This window comes from Agelaius tricolor, unplaced genomic scaffold, assembly GCF_023055355.1.
Source record: "Agelaius tricolor isolate 1412-34295 unplaced genomic scaffold, bAgeTri1.0.p SCAF_2, whole genome shotgun sequence".
NCBI lineage: Eukaryota > Metazoa > Chordata > Aves > Passeriformes > Icteridae > Agelaius > Agelaius tricolor.
Genome location: NW_027269262.1, coordinates 58,640,309 through 58,658,923, shown reverse-complemented (window position 1 = coordinate 58,658,923; position 18,615 = coordinate 58,640,309). Strand labels below are relative to the sequence as shown.

The 18,615-nt window shown below is 40.3% G+C and overlaps 1 protein-coding gene across 1 annotated transcript in view; it reads left to right on the top strand.

The window, feature by feature from the left end:
* The first annotated feature begins 4,552 nt into the window (after positions 1–4,552).
* CA8 (carbonic anhydrase 8) overlaps positions 4,553–18,615 on the top strand; it is a 51,748-nt gene continuing 37,685 nt past the window's right edge. Inside the window, exons 1-3 of the mRNA XM_071419934.1 lie at positions 4,553–5,009; positions 5,303–5,494; positions 9,172–9,296. Coding sequence (XP_071276035.1) covers positions 4,931–5,009; positions 5,303–5,494; positions 9,172–9,296 — 396 coding nt within the window. The 5' untranslated portion in view covers positions 4,553–4,930. The remainder of the gene's footprint in view (positions 5,010–5,302; positions 5,495–9,171; positions 9,297–18,615) is intronic.

The following is an 18,615-nucleotide window of genomic DNA, read 5'->3' as shown; positions in this document are numbered from 1 at the left end:
AAGAAGGACAAATTTACACTTACAGACCATAAATACACGCAAGGCCATGGAAACCACCTCTTGGTGTAGATGTAAGGGGAAATTGGGATTCAGCTGACATATTTTTGCAATGTTTGCAGGATGGCATTTGCCAGTGTAAACCTGACTTGCAAAGATACAGTGTCTTTCACTGTGAATGGTTTATTTTTGCTATAAATGGCCCCTTTACTAGAAATGATCTCCCTTTACCTTTTAATCTTGGACTATTTGAACTAGCCAACCAAATTTTCCGTTCTGTAATGCATTACTGCAGATGAAGAAAATAAAAATAGGCAAATATTATAATTCCAGGAATACTGGAATATTATTCCTTCTAATGAACTAGTTCCTTTTAAAACGTGCAGAGATTTTCAATATTGGTACATATAAGGTTGTGCTTTAAAGTTCAAGTGCAGAAACTTTGTGCTTCCACTTCTAAACTTGGAAAAGAATCAAACTTCTTTTAAAGCTTAATCTGGCATGAAATAAAGATAGAAACAAGACCACGTGGGAGATATTTGCTGGTCAACCTCATAGTCAACACAGGAAGAAAAATAGGAAGCCCTATTCACTGGAAAAACTAGATGCTCCAGGTGCCTTCAGCTGCTTGTCTTGCTGTATGGACATTGCCTTTTCTTTCAGGAAACCTTGGCAAGAAAGGAGATCTGGCTTGCAGAAGCATAAATAGACTCTAAATTACCCTAAATGGAATGCTTGATTATGACATAGAACAATTCTCTCCTTATCAAAATATTAAATCCTTCATGCCCTCACCTACTTCATGTTGGCAGCAACGTAATAAAGGAAAAAGTGGATAATACAGGAAATATGATCATCTCAGAGTCTGAATTTCTCATCTCTCGCACCAAGGAAATAACTGTCAGTTCTGTGGCTGCAAAGAATCATGCAGGTAGGAATGTAAAGTCTAAAATAACTTGTATGTAATTCTGCTTTTCTTTTTTCATATAGATTTATTAGTAACCTGTACAGTTCTCTGCACTGGACTCTCCCTTTTCAGAGTGGTGAAAGCAGTAAGTAAAGTTGTGGGCATGTCACCTCTTAAAAAAATGTTGCTAGTCATTAATGCGAATTGTCACGTACACATTTTTCAGCATTCAGATGGAAAATATTGGTTCAGGCCCAGTTTTCCCAGTATATACTTTTTAAGGTGTTTGGGGAAGATATATTTTCTGAAAAAAGAAAAAAATAATGTAGAACAAAAAAGCATAACTAGATATAGAAAGCAGAAGAATAGTTGCTTGGGATCTCACCAGGATTAAGTATTATACTAACCATGTTTCAAAATGTCATTTCTTGTTTGACAAAAGGAATGTCAGAGACTACACTGCTTCTGAACTACTGTTGTGTGAGTTCAAAGAGGAACTATTAAGCCCTGGATCTGTGCCTGAGCTTTTTATTTCTGGTACTATCAAAGGGTGTGATCATTAATCCCAGTTAAACAAGAAGTCAGCATGTTCCACAGAATCAAAGGATGAGCCAGGATTCAGGAGAGAGATGTCCTGCTCCTGCTTCTGTTGATGAGGTGTTATGTCACTTATGAAGCTCCTGTTGGCTGAGCTCCTCCTTCTTTTTGCTCAACAATTTAATATTAGCTTGGCAACCATAACTATGCCTGTCTGTAGATTTTTCAGTGTGTTTAGCCAATGTAGCAAACATCACAGGCAATGCATTGTTACAGAATAAGAGTGCATTTATATGTATTACAGTTACATATTTAACATCTTTTCATTGTAAATTCAATTATTGGGAGCTTCTACACAAACTTAAACAATTTTACGTTTGCTTACATCATTCAAGGAGATCAAATCCCACTGATCTTGGACAAATCTTAGCTCATGCCACTATCTCCATCTGATTGTTTCAGCCCTTTTCTTTGAAGCTGGCTCCATAACGAAATGAGTTGGTTTGTGCAGAGGTCAATATGCGCATCCATCTTTATCCATTTTTGTAAGGTCAATATCCACATTTGTCATTGGAGTTTAATGTGAGGGCTCAGTCCCATGCTCCATTTCCTTGTGGAGAAGCAAACTCCTTTGTTACTTACATACCTCACCATTAAAGAAGTCCCAGGAATCTTCAGTGGAATCTAATTGATCAGTGAATCTAATTGATTCTCTAATCTATGCCTGAGAGATACTAAGGAAGAAACAGGATATTTGCACAAAAAGTACTCAGCAGAAATATGGGAATAAAGAAATGTCAATTAATCAGTAAGGATTTACCTGCTATGCCTAATTTTGAAGAGGGATATGGAAAGAATTGAAAGGTTAAAAGGAAGGGCAAAAAATATATGGCAAAGCCATGAAAAGTATTTATTGCAAGACAGGAACTCACAGGTCTGATAAAGTTGCCCCTCATAAGCATGAAATTCTAGAACAGACATCCCACAGGAAGGTTACTGCAGGAAAGGACTTAATAGAGACCATGAATGAATGAAATACTGTATTTCAAGGACTAAGGGAATGAACCCAGCCTCATAGGACTGTTTGGTTCATTTCCAAAATATAAGACTCCTTTTTAAGAAGAATATGAATTTCCAGTCAGATGGACCAGAACAGATGATGATTTAGGGTAATGTTTGTTTTTTCCCCATGTGGTTGAGCAATGATTCAAAGGAATCTGCATTAATAGAAGCAGCTGGTGTGTGTTTTAGAAGTGAGTAGATTATAAAACTTAACAACTTAATAAAGCCAGTTGGCTATGGGAGATGGGTATGCATATACAACATGATACCTCATTTGACTAAAATGCATGTTAAAAATTTTGGAGTTTTCTCTTAGTACTGATGTCAGGTGCTCAATATATGAAAAATGTCTGCTTGGGTTTTTTTCCTCAATAAACTGTATCATGTGGTAATTTGGGTAGTTTGATACTGCAGAAAGAAATCTGTGTTTCTTCTCTGCTCTTGAAAAAATCCAACCCAGTAAACTCTACTTCTTTTGCCCTATTTTCTTTTCACCTTGCATGCAGCTCATGAACCAGTACTCTCTTGCTTCATTAATGAAGTTTCATCTCAGTCCTTCTTTTTTCATCTCACACTCGCACTGATGATAATTTCTGCTCCCCTGTCAGTGCTGCACAGGAATCACAGGTACTGCTGCTGAGTTGGGGATCACTGAGCTCCACTGAGCACAATGAGCTCCACACTGAGATCAAACCTTATGGATCAACAGTACAGGATCAAGATGTTATCACCTTGGGATACCAGAATTCAGGGAGGTCTGGTCACTGTCTTTAAGTGGACTAGGATGGTAAGCAAAGGGCACTTCTTACCATTTTAGCAATGCTATTTTACTGCCTCTGTTACGTTTTCTGATTGCTGTCAGGGATTGCAGACTGTCAGTACTACATTCCCATTTCCCTTCCTGTCACTGATGCAAGTTTTTGGGCCACTGCCTAGAAGAGATCTCTATGACAGAGGTCCCTTCTGTCCTTTTTTCCCCTACCAGAATGAATATTCTCTAGTTCCATACACGGCTGTTTTCAAAGGAGAATGAAGAGTTCTTTCATAACCTTGAACTGAGGCATCTTCATCTTGGGGAGAGAATTTCCTCAAACCTTCTATTTTTGAATAATTTGCAGTAGGAATTGATGCCACACTTCTTCCTTTAGGACAGAAAGGGCAGAAGTGGGCTCCCTTCCTTATTCAGTGGCTTCCTTATCCTCATTGAGAGTTTTCATTCCTCCACAGAAGGGACACAGTGCTCAGTAGCGAGAAGTAAACACAGAATCACAGAACAGCCGATGTTGGAAGGAACTTCTGGACATCATCTTGTCCAAATCAACTGCTCAAGCAGGGCTGCCCACAAGGACTGTGTTCACATTAATTCCTTCATGTATGGAGACTCCTCAACCTCCTGGGGCAACCTGTGCCAGGGCTTACTCATTCTCACAGTTAAAATTGTTTTCTGATGTTCAAAAAAACCCTCCCATGTTTCAATTTGTGCCCCTCACTACTGGTCTTGTTACTGGGCCCCACTGAAAAGAGCCTGGCTCCACTCCCTTTGCATTTTCCCTTTGGGTATTTGTACACCTCCATGAGATCCCATTGAGCCTGCCCTTCTCTAAGCTGAACAGTCCCAGCTCTCTCACCCTTTCCTCATAGGAGAGATGGTCCAGCACCTTAACCATGGTCATGACCATTTGTTGGACTCTCTCCAGTATGTTCATGTCTCTCTGTACTGGAGCAGCCCAGATCTGAACCCAACAGCCCAGGTGTGTCCTCATCAGTGCTGAGCAGAGGGGCAGGATCACCTCCCTTGACTTATTGGAATTGCTTTGCCTAATGCAGCCCAAGGTATCGTTCACCTTCTCTGCATCAAGGGCACACTGCTCGCTCGTGTCTTACCTGATGCCCACCAGGACCCACAGTGGGTGGGACCCTTCCACCCAATGCCAAACTGCATTCCAGTCAGGTAGTGCCCCACCTGTCCCGGCGCCCGGATTGTTCCTCCCTAGTGGCCGGGCTTTGCCCTTCGCCTTTTTAAAGCCGCTCTCCCGGCGTGTCCCCGGGTGCACAGAGCGCCTGTGCCCGGCTGGAGGGGCAGCGGGAGCTGTGGAGACACGCACCCACCCGGGCTAGGGGAGCAGCCTGCGGAGGACGGCGAGGAAGGCGCAGGGAGGCTCAGGAGCAGCGTCCCGCCGGGCACGCCCGCTGCCGCCTCACCTCTGGCTCTCCGTGCCGCGCCGCTGGGACAGCGAGCGGCTCCCGGCGCTGCCCCGGCCCTGCCCCGGCCCCGGCCCTGCCCCGGCCCCGGCGCTGCCCCGGCCCGGCCCCGGCGCTGCCGCCACCCGCGGGCGGGGGCGGAGGGCGGGGGGAGGTCCGGGCGCGGAGCCGAGCGCCGCCAGCCCGGCTCGCCCCGCACACGCTCGCACTCCGCGCCGCCCGCCCATGGCTGACAGGAGCCTGATCGAGGGCGCCGAGCCCCTGCCGCGCCGCGAGGAGCCTCCGGAGTGGGGCTACGAGGAAGGTGAGGAGCGGGCGGCGGCTCCGCCGGGGAGAAAGTTTGTCCGCTGCCGGGGGAAGAGGAGGCGGTGCGGGGATTTCAGTGGCGGGGCGCAGCGGGGCTCGCTCCCCGGCCGTCCCGAGGCGCCGGGAGCGGGGAAGCGCCGTCCCGCAGCGGGTCCATCGCCGCCGGCGGGAGGGCAGCGCGGAGCCGCGGGGTCCGGCCGAGCAGCCCCTTCCCCGGCCGGGGACAGCGTCTGTGTGACCCGCAGCGCGGGGTGCCGGGTCCCCCCTGACCGCTTTTCCCTTGTGCCTCAGGAGTGGAGTGGGGGCTGATTTTCCCCGATGCTAACGGGGAGTACCAGTCGCCCATCAACTTGAACTCAAGAGAAGCTAAATACGACCCCTCGCTCCTGGAAGTGCGTTTGTCACCGAACTACGTGGTGTGTCGTGACTGCGAGGTGATCAACGACGGGCATTCCATTCAGATTGCCCTGAAGTCAAAATCAGGTATGCTGAAACATGGCCTTAATTTTCCCGGCTAAAGCTTGTGTTGCCTGAAGAGTCACTGCACTCGTGTCCCGGAGTGTAGGAAAAGCAGCCTTTCCCAGCTGGGAGCAGTTGTGCCCATTCCGCATGGACTATGCCCGGTGAGAGTGTTGCTGTTGACTTTGGTAGGAAGAGGAGCAAGTGTTGCAATGGGAGTTGCAGATTTTTATGCCAGACTGGATGGTCAGTGAGATTGCTTCAAAGCATGTCCAAAACTTCCTCTTGTGGTGGTGGTATCCAATCCACTAGCATTAACAACTGTCTGCACTCAGAAGCAGTACAGACTATTGCTAAGACAGTGTAGTGCCAAACTGTTCTGTACAGCTGGCAAGATTTGTTCATGGTTCAAAGACCATGTAAGTTAAAAGTGCTTTCTCCCATTAACTTAAGTGGGTTCTGAATACTACCTATAGAATTGGACAGCTTAAGATCGATACACCGGTTATACGTGCTCACGATATTGATGAGGACCAAGTAGAAGGCAGTCCTCATTTCTTAAAGGATCACATTTTTGGTGTCACTCATCAAATTCGATTTAGAAGAAAATAATAATTCCAATGTAAGTGAAGTTGCAATATCTTATCCAGACCTTTTGTCTGGGTAAACTGTTCTGTATGAAGGAAGCAAGAAAGTAGGGAGGAAAAAAAGTCCACTTTGCTTTCCAGCACTGCAATAGTTCTTGCCATGTTTTTGGAAGAGCCTCCATGTTATTCCAACCAGTCTTAGCTAGTAACAGCCCTTTGGGGGCATTTAAACAGCTGGACATTGTCAAACCATGAGACATTCCAACTTCTGTTTCCTTCTGAGAACTCAGTAGTACTGGGAACTACAGCTGTGCTTAAGTGAGGGAGTCAGTTCAGTTTTACACAGTTTTTTAAAAAGGGAGGGTTTGTTATCTTGATAATGATGCTTTGATTTATAATTTCATTTCTGTGATAATTTCCATGTATTTTTGCAACACAGAACATTTCATTCCATGGAATTTTGCAGATTTGCAATAAAAGAGAAATTTTGTTTAACTGCCTTCATCAGAAGCAGAGCTCTTTTCCCAAGGGATAAAGTTCTCCCTGCAGGATCAGGAGTTCTTGAATTCTCCTGTGGAGGAAATGAGAGTGACCACAAGTGACCTCATAATTCGTATGCCAAAATGCAACTCCTTCCATGCTACCTTTCCCAAGGGCAGTTTCTAACTTAGTAGTGATTAATAAGATGGAACCAACACACCTAAATGCCTTTGCAAAACCATTAAGAGAATTAGAAAAAAGGAAAGACTTCTGTTATACTTGAATGCAATGTGATGCCAGACAGATGAGTCTTGAATTATAAGAAAATGTGAAATAGAGAAAAAGTTTATGACTGAAGTATGGATTTACAATTTAGGAACTCTTGGTTTAGTTTCAGCTTTTTCTTAAATTTAATGTTACGTAATTTGCCATTTTTCCTTTGTAAACTGGGAATAGTTTGGGAGGGAGAGGACAACATTTATTAAACCTACCAAGAGGAGAAAAGAGTTAATAAGTTGTGATTGAACCTGGCCTAGTATTCTGGCCATTTTTCAGGGATTGCAGAAACTCCTGCAGTTTCTTTTCCTCACAGGAGATCTCTGATGACAAATCCATTCAAACGATTATTTTGTTGGGAACTATTGAGCACTGGATGCTTTTGAAACTCTGTCCAATTAATGTGCAAGAGATCCTCATGTGCTGTAATGTTAGCAAAGAAAAAGTTCTTTGTGGAGGAAAGTAAACTGATTAAGATACATATTAAAAATAAATTTGTCATTACTTGTGAATGTTTTTATCCTTTAATTCAAGACATGCAGTCCATATGGAGTTCCCAAATCCTTCTCATTATTTAATTGCAAACATTTTCACAGCTGCTTGCATTTTGATAGTGGAATGTGTGTTGTGCATTAGGTAGAAGAACCATGACCAACTATGAAATAGTTTTATCATGGGATCAGTCTCTTAACTGAAGCCTTGGAAATAAACTCTTTGAAGCTCCTGGAGATCCAGAACTACGTCATATAGAGAACATTTGTTCTAGTTACAATTTTTCTCAGAGCAATGTTTTAAAACAGAGAAAATACTCAATTTTCCTAATTGAGATGATGATGATTACATTGTCCTAATTAAGCACTAATTGAGTATCATTATTCTTTTTGTTTGTCCAGATTTGTTAAATACTTCAATTGGTTGTTTCCTTGAGTGTTCACCAAATTTGTAGATTTTCCCTCTAGGGGATATAGCTACAGACAGAATATAGATAAAGCAAGGTTAAGAAGCAAATCTGAATCTGTAACTATATTTAGGACATTTCAGTTTAGAAAGTCTAATGACTGTTAGATTAGTTGTGAAGAATTATTAAAGGAGGATTAATTGGAATATTTGACTTTTTTTCCTCTAGTGTAATTTCTTATGAAAACCTTAATTTATCTGTTTTCTTTCATTTTTTTTTACAGTTTCATACCTTTGGTTTTGTGTTTGTACAATTATAATATGATTCAATTTCTAACTTATGTTTTAGTATTACACCACCTCTTGTGCTCCAAGCTCAGGTGGTATAGTTTGTGTGTCAAAATAGCTATATATTATGGAACTAATTCCCTAAGGCTATATTTCATGCAGTTAAATAATCCTTATCAATTATCAGAGATTGTAAAAGATTATTTTCAAGTCTATGAAATGTAAGCTAGAATTTAATTGGTTCTGGGGAAGACTGTGAATGCCCTTAAATAAAACTCAGCTCTGCCTAGAAGCCAATATTCAATGATTTTCGTGGGAAGTTACCTCCAGCTTGTGGTGTAATATTTGATCTAAAGCAGATTCAGAAGTCCCTGGGCAAAATGTTTCCATTGATTAATTCCATAGAAGGTTGGGCCTCACAATTCCTTGCTTTTACTACTTGTGGTGGAAATCTCTATTAATGCAAAAGTACTGAGCAGCTATATACATTTTTTTGTGCATGTGTTGTGATTGTGGACAGATCCTTTTAAGAAATTCCAGATGTTTAAAAAACTGAAGTAAGAAAAACCCATGGCTGCCTAGAAGCTGTTTTTAAGTAAATGAGGTATGCTGGTTTTCTCCAGTGTGTAGGATTGATTATATTTCGATGTGGAGGCGTTCAGTATCTCAGAAGCCTGACAGGTGGTATATGAGTGAACGCCTTTACCCAGCAAAATATTTGCTATCTAAAGTTTTCTATCCATTTTTGTGACCCATAGTAAACATAGGTGATGGAAATTAAACATTTGGACAACTTGGAGGTTACTTCCCAGTTCAATTCAGAACCCGTGCCATCTGTTTAGAACACACATTAATGTCTTGATAAGACAAATAAACATTCCCTCTTCTGACTGGTAGAGGTACAATGCTTTTATTTGGTGTTCTGCATCATAAAACAAAGAGTTCAGTATGACAGCACTTTTACTGTTTTTCATAACTGCCTCAATTCATGTTCTGTACCTGCAAAGTTCTTCAGAAGTAAAGGTGACAAGTCTGTCAGTTTAACTCTTCTCCTCTCTGGTACCACTAATAATATAAAAGATTGCCACAGACTCCCTGTTGTCTGTGGAGAATATATTCAGTGGCTTGTCTGCTTTGAAAGGCAAGTTCTTTACCACTTATGTTCTTTCCCAGTGTTAATAGGGGGGCCATTACCTCGGGGACACGAGTTTGAACTGCACGATGTTCGGTTTCACTGGGGGAGAGAAAACCAGCGTGGTTCTGAGCACACAGTTAATTTTAAGGCCTTTCCCATGGAGGTAAGAGTGCTCTGCATTGTATAACACCCGTGAAATGCAAAAGATTTTATTTCATTGCCTGAATTCTTGATAGCCCAAAAGCAACTTCCTTTTAGCTCTGCATGCTTTATAGCTCAACCACAAAGCTGTCTTCCTGGGGTGTGCTTTAGTGCAGGTAGATTAGGATATGCATCTGGAATAGAATGCCTCCAGCACTCATCACACTGTATGATTAATTGGTCGTAAAGTTAACTTGCAGAATTATTAACTTCTTTCTTATTAGTGTTCTAACAAGATCTGCCATTTCAACACTTCCTATGTCACCTTGACTAATAGCTATAGATGGGGAGAACTAGCCACTGGAAATATTTCCATGGTGAGTAATAACAATTTAGGTCGATTTGGAGTAAGTGTAGAGCAATTTGTTCATGAAACAGCTTTACATACTTGAAAATTGAAGATTATGTGATAGTGCTCTGTATGTTCTCCAAGATCTGAAAACGTACAAGATTTTGAAATAAAAGCAAACTGATAATGAAGTCTTAAAAATTCAGCTCCTTATGGGGTTCATGTCATAGGCAACACAAAATGCTTGGTCCTGTTTCTCCTGCCCTCCAGCAGTGGTTTGTTTTCACTTCCCACTGTCCCATTGCTTACAGCTGTCAAGGAATGGCTTGGAGTATTCCTTAGCCCCTGGGCTGCAAGACTACTTTTAAAATATACAAACCCCGATGTTTGGTGACTTCAGCTTTGTATCTTTTATCTTTTATTTCATTTGTTGTGCACTATTTGTTTTAAAGAAAATCAAGATTTTTTGGAGTTCTTTAATTTATTTTTGCCTTATTTATCTATCATAATCCCTCATGAGTCTGAAACTGTCTCTTTTATTCACTGTGCTCAGTGCTAGGAAATTTATTATTGTAATGTTCATGAGTGCCTGACTACTGGAATAGAACTGTCTTATGGAAAAGAATATAAAAATATTAAAGAATATTAAAGCAACTACTGCAGAAATAAGTGTAAAAATCTTGTGGACTTACATCATCCATCTAGTTCTTAGGGTTGTTCAAAAACTTTCTTTAAGAGTTGTGAGTCAGATTTTGGTCTCTGCTATTTGCTATTTTGAACTGGTCAATCACAACCTCCCATATATAAACTTAATCATTTGGAGTTTTCAGGTTGAATTGAGTCAGATCATAGAATCATTTCTGTTGGAGAAGGCCTTTATGATCAACAAGTCCAATCATAAACCTAATACTGCCAAAGTCCTCCCCTAAACCATGTCCCTAAGTACCACATCTATGTGGAGGTCCCCTCTGCAGGTTGATTCCAGGCAGGTCTTGGAAATGCAAAATTGTTTGAATGGATAAGACTCATCAACCAAAGGGAAAACAAGGCATGACTTCTGCATCCTGATTACCTGGCACAATAGACACAGTGTGACTTATATGGGCAGTAAGACCTTCAGGATACTGCAGTGTTCCCCTGAGGCAGGAAGTAGCCAATTCATTATAGAATAGCTCTGCTTAGTGCTTTTCTTCAAGGCTGGTCCAGTATCTGGTGATTGAGAAATACTCATATGAACTATGCTGAGAACTCTACTTGGGAATCTATCAGGGTTTCCTGTCTCTTTGTTAATTAAAGATCACTTTCAAACAGTCTTGGTGGTATGTGGGAACAGTTTATTGAGAATCTGCAGAAAACCTAGAGTTATCTACTCTAGATCAGTCCAGAGAAAAATATGCTTGACCCAGAGATAGAAAACAACAAACTTAATAAGTCATGAAGGGATTTCATTCTTCACCTACTTTAAAAGCAGTACAGCAGCTGCACAAACAGAGTTCTGGCACAGTTGAAGAACATCACCTGGAGGTGAGCAAGCCAGAGTTTTTCTGTTTCCTGCATCTAAGCAGCTTTCAACTAAATTCTAACTTCCAAGAAATAATTACTGATGCAAAAATTCTCTAGCTAATACACTTTAAGTACAGTGTGAATGTTTCATTTTGTGAGCAGATAAATTCTTATGGCAGAAAATGGCCAGTTCATCATCATCTGCCCCAAGCTGAAAGAAAGTGCAGGGCAGTTTTTTGACAGATGAACTGCATTTCCTTCTGCAATATGCACAAAGAGCTGTTATATTAATTCCCTCTCAAATTGTCCAAGTCAAATATTATACTTGAGCAATAATAAAATGGGTGCTTGTGGCCACTGTAATGTTTAGGTAGCACACTTGGGACTTCAGAATGGAATATTTGCTGTTTTGCATTCCAGGCATAGCCTTGTCTTTTTTTTTTTAAACAATAGCTCAATAGCTTTGATCACGGACCAGGAAATCTTATTTTCTTAGCTTTTTACATTGGCATTGGTTTATACAGTTGTTGGAAATCATTAAATTCTGAATGTATATTTGCCTTGATTTCCACTGGGTTTCACAGATTGACAGAATATCCTGTCTTGGAAGGGGCCCACATGGATCATCCAGTCCAGCTCTTAAGTAAATGGCCCATGTGGGGATTGATCCCACAATCTTGGTGTTATAGGTACCATGCTCTAATCAGCTGAACTGAGTTTGTTGGTTACTGAGCATAAACAGCAATTGATGCCTATTTTGGCTACATCCAAGCAGTCTGCTGTGGTTTATGCTTTTGTACAAAATAAGCCTGCAGTTGCTTGTGCATCAGTGCATGCCTAGGAATATGTTGTGCACCAAGTGCATAAGTTTGGGTCTTTTTCAAGTGTAGCAAATCTAGTAGGTCATCTTCCTAAGGAACTAGAAATTATTTCCATGGCAAATGATAGGGATTCTCTTCTCTTTGTGAGAGGAAAACAAGGAGATAAGAGGTAATATGAAAATGGAAGTGCCTGGTTTAAGTGGGTACATTAACAACACAACAGGTTGGCCTAGATTGCACACTCTACTACTCTCTTTTAAAACCTGAATGGAGCAGTTCTAAAAAAATCAGCTTTTAGTTTGATGAGATCTGAGATGACTATCTGAGACTAAGTATTGACTGGAGCAGCAGTCTGGTTTTTTTTAGGGCTGAAGAGTATACAGCTTTATTTTATTACACTGGACAAAATAGTTGTGAAACAGCTTCAGATTACCATGTAATGACCTTTGTAAAAGAGTTTGAAAAAGAGTGTAATTTTTCAAAGTTTGGAAGGCCAATCTTCAATTACTTCCTTACTCTCTTCCTCTTGGTACCATAATTTCTATAAAAGAAGTTAGGCAATGTCCTGTATTATTTGGGTAATATCCCATGTTTCTCAGTGCAAAAATCCATTACTTCTTACTACACAGCCGGGGCCTTTGCATGTGGTTAGGATATATAGTTTCATGGTGAAGTTGGGTAGATCACAAAGCTTGTGTAACCTCTGGAACAGCTTCTTGAGCTAATACATATTGTCCAAAAATGTTGTTCATGTGGCTTGGAGGCTGAGTTCTTGTTTTTTTTATTCTTATATAAGGTTCAGCAAAGATGTGTTTTCCACCTTCCTTGACTGAAGAAACCAGAATGTCAACAGTGATATGACAGTGTTTTCATTTTCACTGAAAAATCTATGTTTGCAATAAGTCAGGAAAAGCAGGACAAAACAAAAAATATTTGTCAAAAGTAAATACGGTAACACCTCTTCTTAAACCAAGGAAAAGAAGAGGGTTGCATGCACCAATACTCCTCCCTTTTTTTCATGAAAAAAAGAGCACGAAGACTGCTCTTGCCCTTTGGGCAGGAATCAGAAGGAAACATTTGTGCAACTTTCTCTAGAAATTCTTCTCACCAACTACTTCTACTTTGTGTAAAAGATTGCTACTTTGCCTTTTGGCCAAAGATGTGTTGGCCATGACATATGCTACATGCTTAGTAAGGGTCTTCACATTGAGAGACTGTTTCATGCTAGCAAATGGAACAGTGTACCAAATATCTGTGCCTTAAAGTACAAATTTCCACAAAGCAGTGAAATCCACGTTTACACACATGATTTACCTGAAGCTGATAGACATGTAGGAAGGAGAGGAGCTATTTGGCATTTTATTCCTCTCCTTGATACCAAGAGTGTGGGTTGGAGAAGGAGCAAAAGCAAATGAATTACTAATGAAACTGACTCTTTCCCTTACCTCTGATGTGTGACAGGGAGATAGAAGAGGATGGCAATTGCAAATTGCTGCTATTTATTTTTGTTAACAAAGTGAAATGGGAGCAGCTAAAAATGAGTTCCCATTGTATCTGATCTCTGTATGAACACAGCATATTATAGTGCTAGGCTGAATGAATTTACAGCCAAAAGAGAAATGAAACCCAGCAGGAGAAAGTAAATCACATGATAACATCAATGCAGGTTTATGGGAAAAAAATGTTTTCGCTACTTCTGAAATGAAGAGAAACAGGGAAAAATATAAGGGGGCCTGAAACTTGTCTCTTCCTCTTAATTAGTCAAATGGTGGTGTGACCAAAGGCACAGACTGACCATAAAGGCACAGTTGTTTCCAGGCTTCTGCTCTGAAATAAAACTGTATCAAGGAAAATAAAAAGGTTCCTTTCACCACTTGCAATATAACTAGGATAATTCCCTGTAATCCATCCTCTTTAAAATGTAGGCTTACGTTAGCTGCGAACCATGTGAAAGCTCTCAGTAGAAGTGCGTTGGCAGAAAATAATTTAAAAATGTTTCCAAGATGTGCAGGAAGATTAAAAACTATTATTGTTCGTTCTACATTTTTTGAGTAGAACAGAAGAAAATACAGTTGCTGCAAGGACCAAAATCAGTTCTGGACAGGAATAAAAACTATTCCTTTCTGTTGGATAACAAAATGCAAACTAATTAATTCTGTATACCCTTCCAGAGTAACTGAAATACCTGCTGCAATGAAGCTAACAGTGCAAAACATATATCCTAACCTCAATTTGATTTAAACCATAACGTTTTTCTTTGCTAACAAGAAATGGTGCCTGAAGTACTCATCTAACACAATTAAAACTTTAGGGCTTCAGGTGAAGCTGTTAACATTATGCTTACCTACTAAAGCCTTTACAGTCTTCAATGTGGGGTTTTCTCTGTGCCTAGCTCTGAAATCAGATATCTGCACACAGTGCCCTTTCTGGCATTTCTGGAGAGAAAAGTATCATGCTTTCAACACAGAAATTTATTTTTTGCCAACTTGTAATATTCTTTGCCAAGGCTATTTGACCTTGCTGTCTCTTTTAATAATTTTCCTATTACCTTATCATCTGGACTAAAAAATAAACCAGAGTATTTTTAATTGTAATAGAAGGCCTGGGAAACAGTGTGCTTGCCAGTGTGTCTCTCCCTCTTTATTCAGAGACTGACAAGCTGCAGAAGGACTGGGTAGGTATGAATGGCAAGCAGAATTCAAACCATGATGACAGTAGTTTCTTTTATTAGGACTATGATCCAAGTAATAAACTCTAAAAGATAAACCAAAGAGTAAATCCCGTTGCCTTAGTTGGTTGCATTGATTGCCTGCCTGTGAAAAAAATAATTAATTCCACTCATATTGGCAGCATAAGATGAAGGATATCTATGAATTTAACAGGAGGCAATCTAAGAACAGATTCCAGAAGAGTTTATGTAGCATCATGCTGAGGTCTGGAACTCTGCTCAGACACTGTCCAAGTTTTCTGGTGGAATATTAACTTGTTACTAAGAATCTTGGACAATCTTCTAAATTTTGGAATGATTGCAGGTGAACACTCTTAGTTGTGATTAAACACAGTGTGCCTTATAAGGAAATTATGACATTCATGTAATAGCTAATATCCTTGTCAGGTTATGAATAAGACTAGTAATTGTTTAAAGTAGATATTTTCATTGGACAGTATCTAATTTTTGAGGACAGAATTGTGGAAAAAAAAACCCCAGGAAAATCATGCCAATATTTAAACAGATGTTTTCAGTTTTGTTTACTAAATCTCAGTGATTTCTACAAAAGCAATTTTTTACATGTTGTGTAGACATCATTTAGGAATGTAACAGTAACACTTAGATTTACACAGCATTCTGTGGGCAAAATTGGTCTTAGCAGAAATTTCAGGACTGTCAGTGAATCATGTTATGTGGGATCCTAGTCCCAAATGTGCAGGTGTTTAAGCATTTTTCTGCATTTTTCTATGTATCATACATTCTGAAATCCCCTAATTGATGTGACTTCTCTTTGGATTTTTTTGTGGTGGGACAATGCTGTGAGGACTTTGTCTCTTCCCCGTGTACAGGGAAACATGAAACCAGCAACAAGATAAAGAAAAAAAATTTCTTTATTGTAAAAGCACACATGATCAGCTTATGACTTCTGAGATTGCTAGTGCTTTAAGTTCTTTCAGTGTTAAGTTTTTATTGTTGTTGAGGGTTAATTTGACCTAAGTTGGCACATGCAGTCTCTGAAGTATACTTTGTTTTTGGGTAATTTGCCAATATGGGCTTCAACTGGCCCTTGTTTTGCTGACTCACATACAGTTTTAATTTTTCAGGAATGCACCTGTGTGCTTTCTAATGTGAATTCCTGAAAGCAGGTGCAAAACCAGGCTGATTTACTTGCACAAATGTGCTTTTATCTTGTCTAACACCTGAAAAAAATTTAAATTAAGCCCTGTGGAAAAAGGTACACAACTTTAGAGGCAGCAACTATGCTACTCTTCTGTGCAAAATCTACAATATATTTATTGGATTGTGGAAGATGTATGAGCTGCCAGACACCAGGTCAAAGAGGAGTAGTGTTAATAGTGTTTACTGAAGCCTCTTTATCTTTTTGTCTGTTTTTTAATAGTCATTTGAGTTTTGTGTGGAGAAGCTCTGTGGCCCATATTCACCTAAACCACTTTTGAGGTGGTGGTTGCAATTATCTGTGATTAGTAACTTCTACCAGGATGGAGAATTTCAGTATTCATTGAAGAAATAAATAGTTCAAACTAAAAATGGCTGAGCAGAACAGGACAAACTAACAGAGAAAAATTTGCAAGAGGAGAAAAGCTGGGAGAAAAGAAGAAAATGAGGAGCACCTGAAGAGAGGAGCACCTCTCTGGGCTCCCCATTCCATCTAATCTCAGTCTTTTAGTCTATTAGCGTCAGTTTAGTTCTGCCAGACAGTCTTTGTGTTTTGCCTGATCAAATTTTCTTGCAGCCCTGCTGGGCTAAGGTGAGATGTTCAGTTGCAGCCTGTTTGGGGGCATTGCATCCTTGTGGAGGCAGGAGTGTAACCTTGGACAGAAGAGCTCTTAGCATACCCCTCCTTGGTAGCCGCAGTACAGCCTCTGACACTTCCAAAAATATGGAATTCTTTTCCATTTCTTGAGCAGATTTACAGCTTTGCCTTCTCCTTAACTTAACTTTCTTACACAAGTGTCTTGCTGACAGTGCTTGGATTCATGGATATAGAGGTTGCTGTCAGACAACCCTTATAGAAAACTCTGTTCCCCAGCTCTAACAGAATGGCTACTTATGGAGCTGCTGTGGGAGAAGACATTCTGTAGTCTCTTAGCAGATGGGACTTCTGAAGAGGATTTAAACTTAGTTTGGAGCTCAGCAAGATTGCTGCTCAGGTCTTTGCCATTTTTCTTGGCTGTGTGCCCTTGCTGTGATTTGCTTCAGTTGTACATAATTTTCTAATTTCTGCCATGATCCTTGCTGGCACTCTGCATGTATTCTGCTTCAGTTTCCTGCTGCCTTGGTTTTCCTATTTAGTTTTCCTTGGCACTTTGCCCTAACCACTTGGCCTAACTGTTTTACTATCTAAAACTTATCACTTGTTGAAGAAGGGGAAAGGAGATTCCTTATTTTGTTGTTTTCCATGCTTCATGCTTGAGTCAGGACCAGTTCCAAGACTGGCCTCAATGCATAAGTAAGTACTCTAAAAACCAGAAGTAATAGCTTTTTGATGCTAGCCCCATTTTGTGTTATTTGTGCTAATGGTGCACTCATGGCCCTCAAGAGGTAAACGATGAAACGTGTAGATCACCTAAGATCTGAAAACCTTAGTAGGATTCCAGAAGTATTTGATGTTGTGCCTGAGTACATCATGAGCACAAATATTATAATCCTTAAAACATCAGTGCAAGGGACATGAGTTCTATTGCTATTGCCAAGGAACTGGTAGGAAACAAATTCAAAGGGATTAAATTGTTTGGCCATGGTCACACATGATGCCTTCTGTAGCAGTGGGGGAGAACTGACTCATGATTCCTAGATGCTTGGATTCTAGTAAGGGTTTCAGATACTGTAGTGTTGGAATACCAACTTGGGTTGTAAATCCTGTTTCAGTAATTTAATCACAGGGCTATCTGATGCCCTAGTCCATAGGCCACACTGTTGTTAATGAGAAAAAGTAATTCCTGACTTTTTACTGTCCCAGCATTAAGCCACATAATGAGCTGAATGGGGCAACAGCTAAAGCGTAGCAAAATTTGTGGAGTTCATGGAACTATGGAAGAGAAAAGTATAGCATGCTATTACACAATCTGCAAACTTGAAATTCAAGAGAAAACTGTTGGAGAAGCATTACAAAGTTTATTATTTTAAAGGAAGCTTAGCCAGCATTACAGGAAAACAAAACCCTGCCTGAGTTTCTTAGAGGAGTGTATTATGGAAGAACAACTGCTCCCTGGATAACAGTCAAGCTTATGACTTAAGAAGATAATATGCAGCTGCAGATTCTCATATCTTAAGACAGACAATTACCTTTGAAACACAGAGAACTGTGGGATACAAATCAGTTATTAACAAAACATGGTAAATTAACACGGAAGGAGTGTTTTCTATTATGCCTTCATGAGAGAATCTACCATTAAAATTAAATTGGTGATTTAAAACCTTCCACATATGAACAGTCTGGTTTTAAATCCAAGACAATGGATTGCAGGCAACACTTTGGAACTGAGTATGCTTTTATTAAATGCTTAGTCATATAAATAGCACTTCCAGAATTAAATGCTTAACCTATGGCTCTTTGTGTTTTCTGTCTTGATGATATTGCTAGTCTGTAATAGAATCAACTGTCCATCAAGGTCCAGTCTTTTTTCCAAGCTTCACCCTATCTAAGTATGGAGCTATAAAAGCACATGCAGACATGCACATGCACCCTCTCAGACAGGTAAGAACCCAGAGTGAAGGTAGGCTGGAGAATCTTGCAATAAAACCTTTGCTTTTTTCCTTCCTGACTTTCATATTTCAAAGGAAGGAAAAAAAAAGGCTTGAAAGTATATTTGTTTCTATTAGCATAGGTAAAGGCAGACCCAGGGCACTTCAGCCTGCATGTTTGCTGGGGCCAAACATAGTAGGGAACAATAAGCTGCTCTGTGGTGCTCCTTGCTTTGCACACTGAGCAGAAACT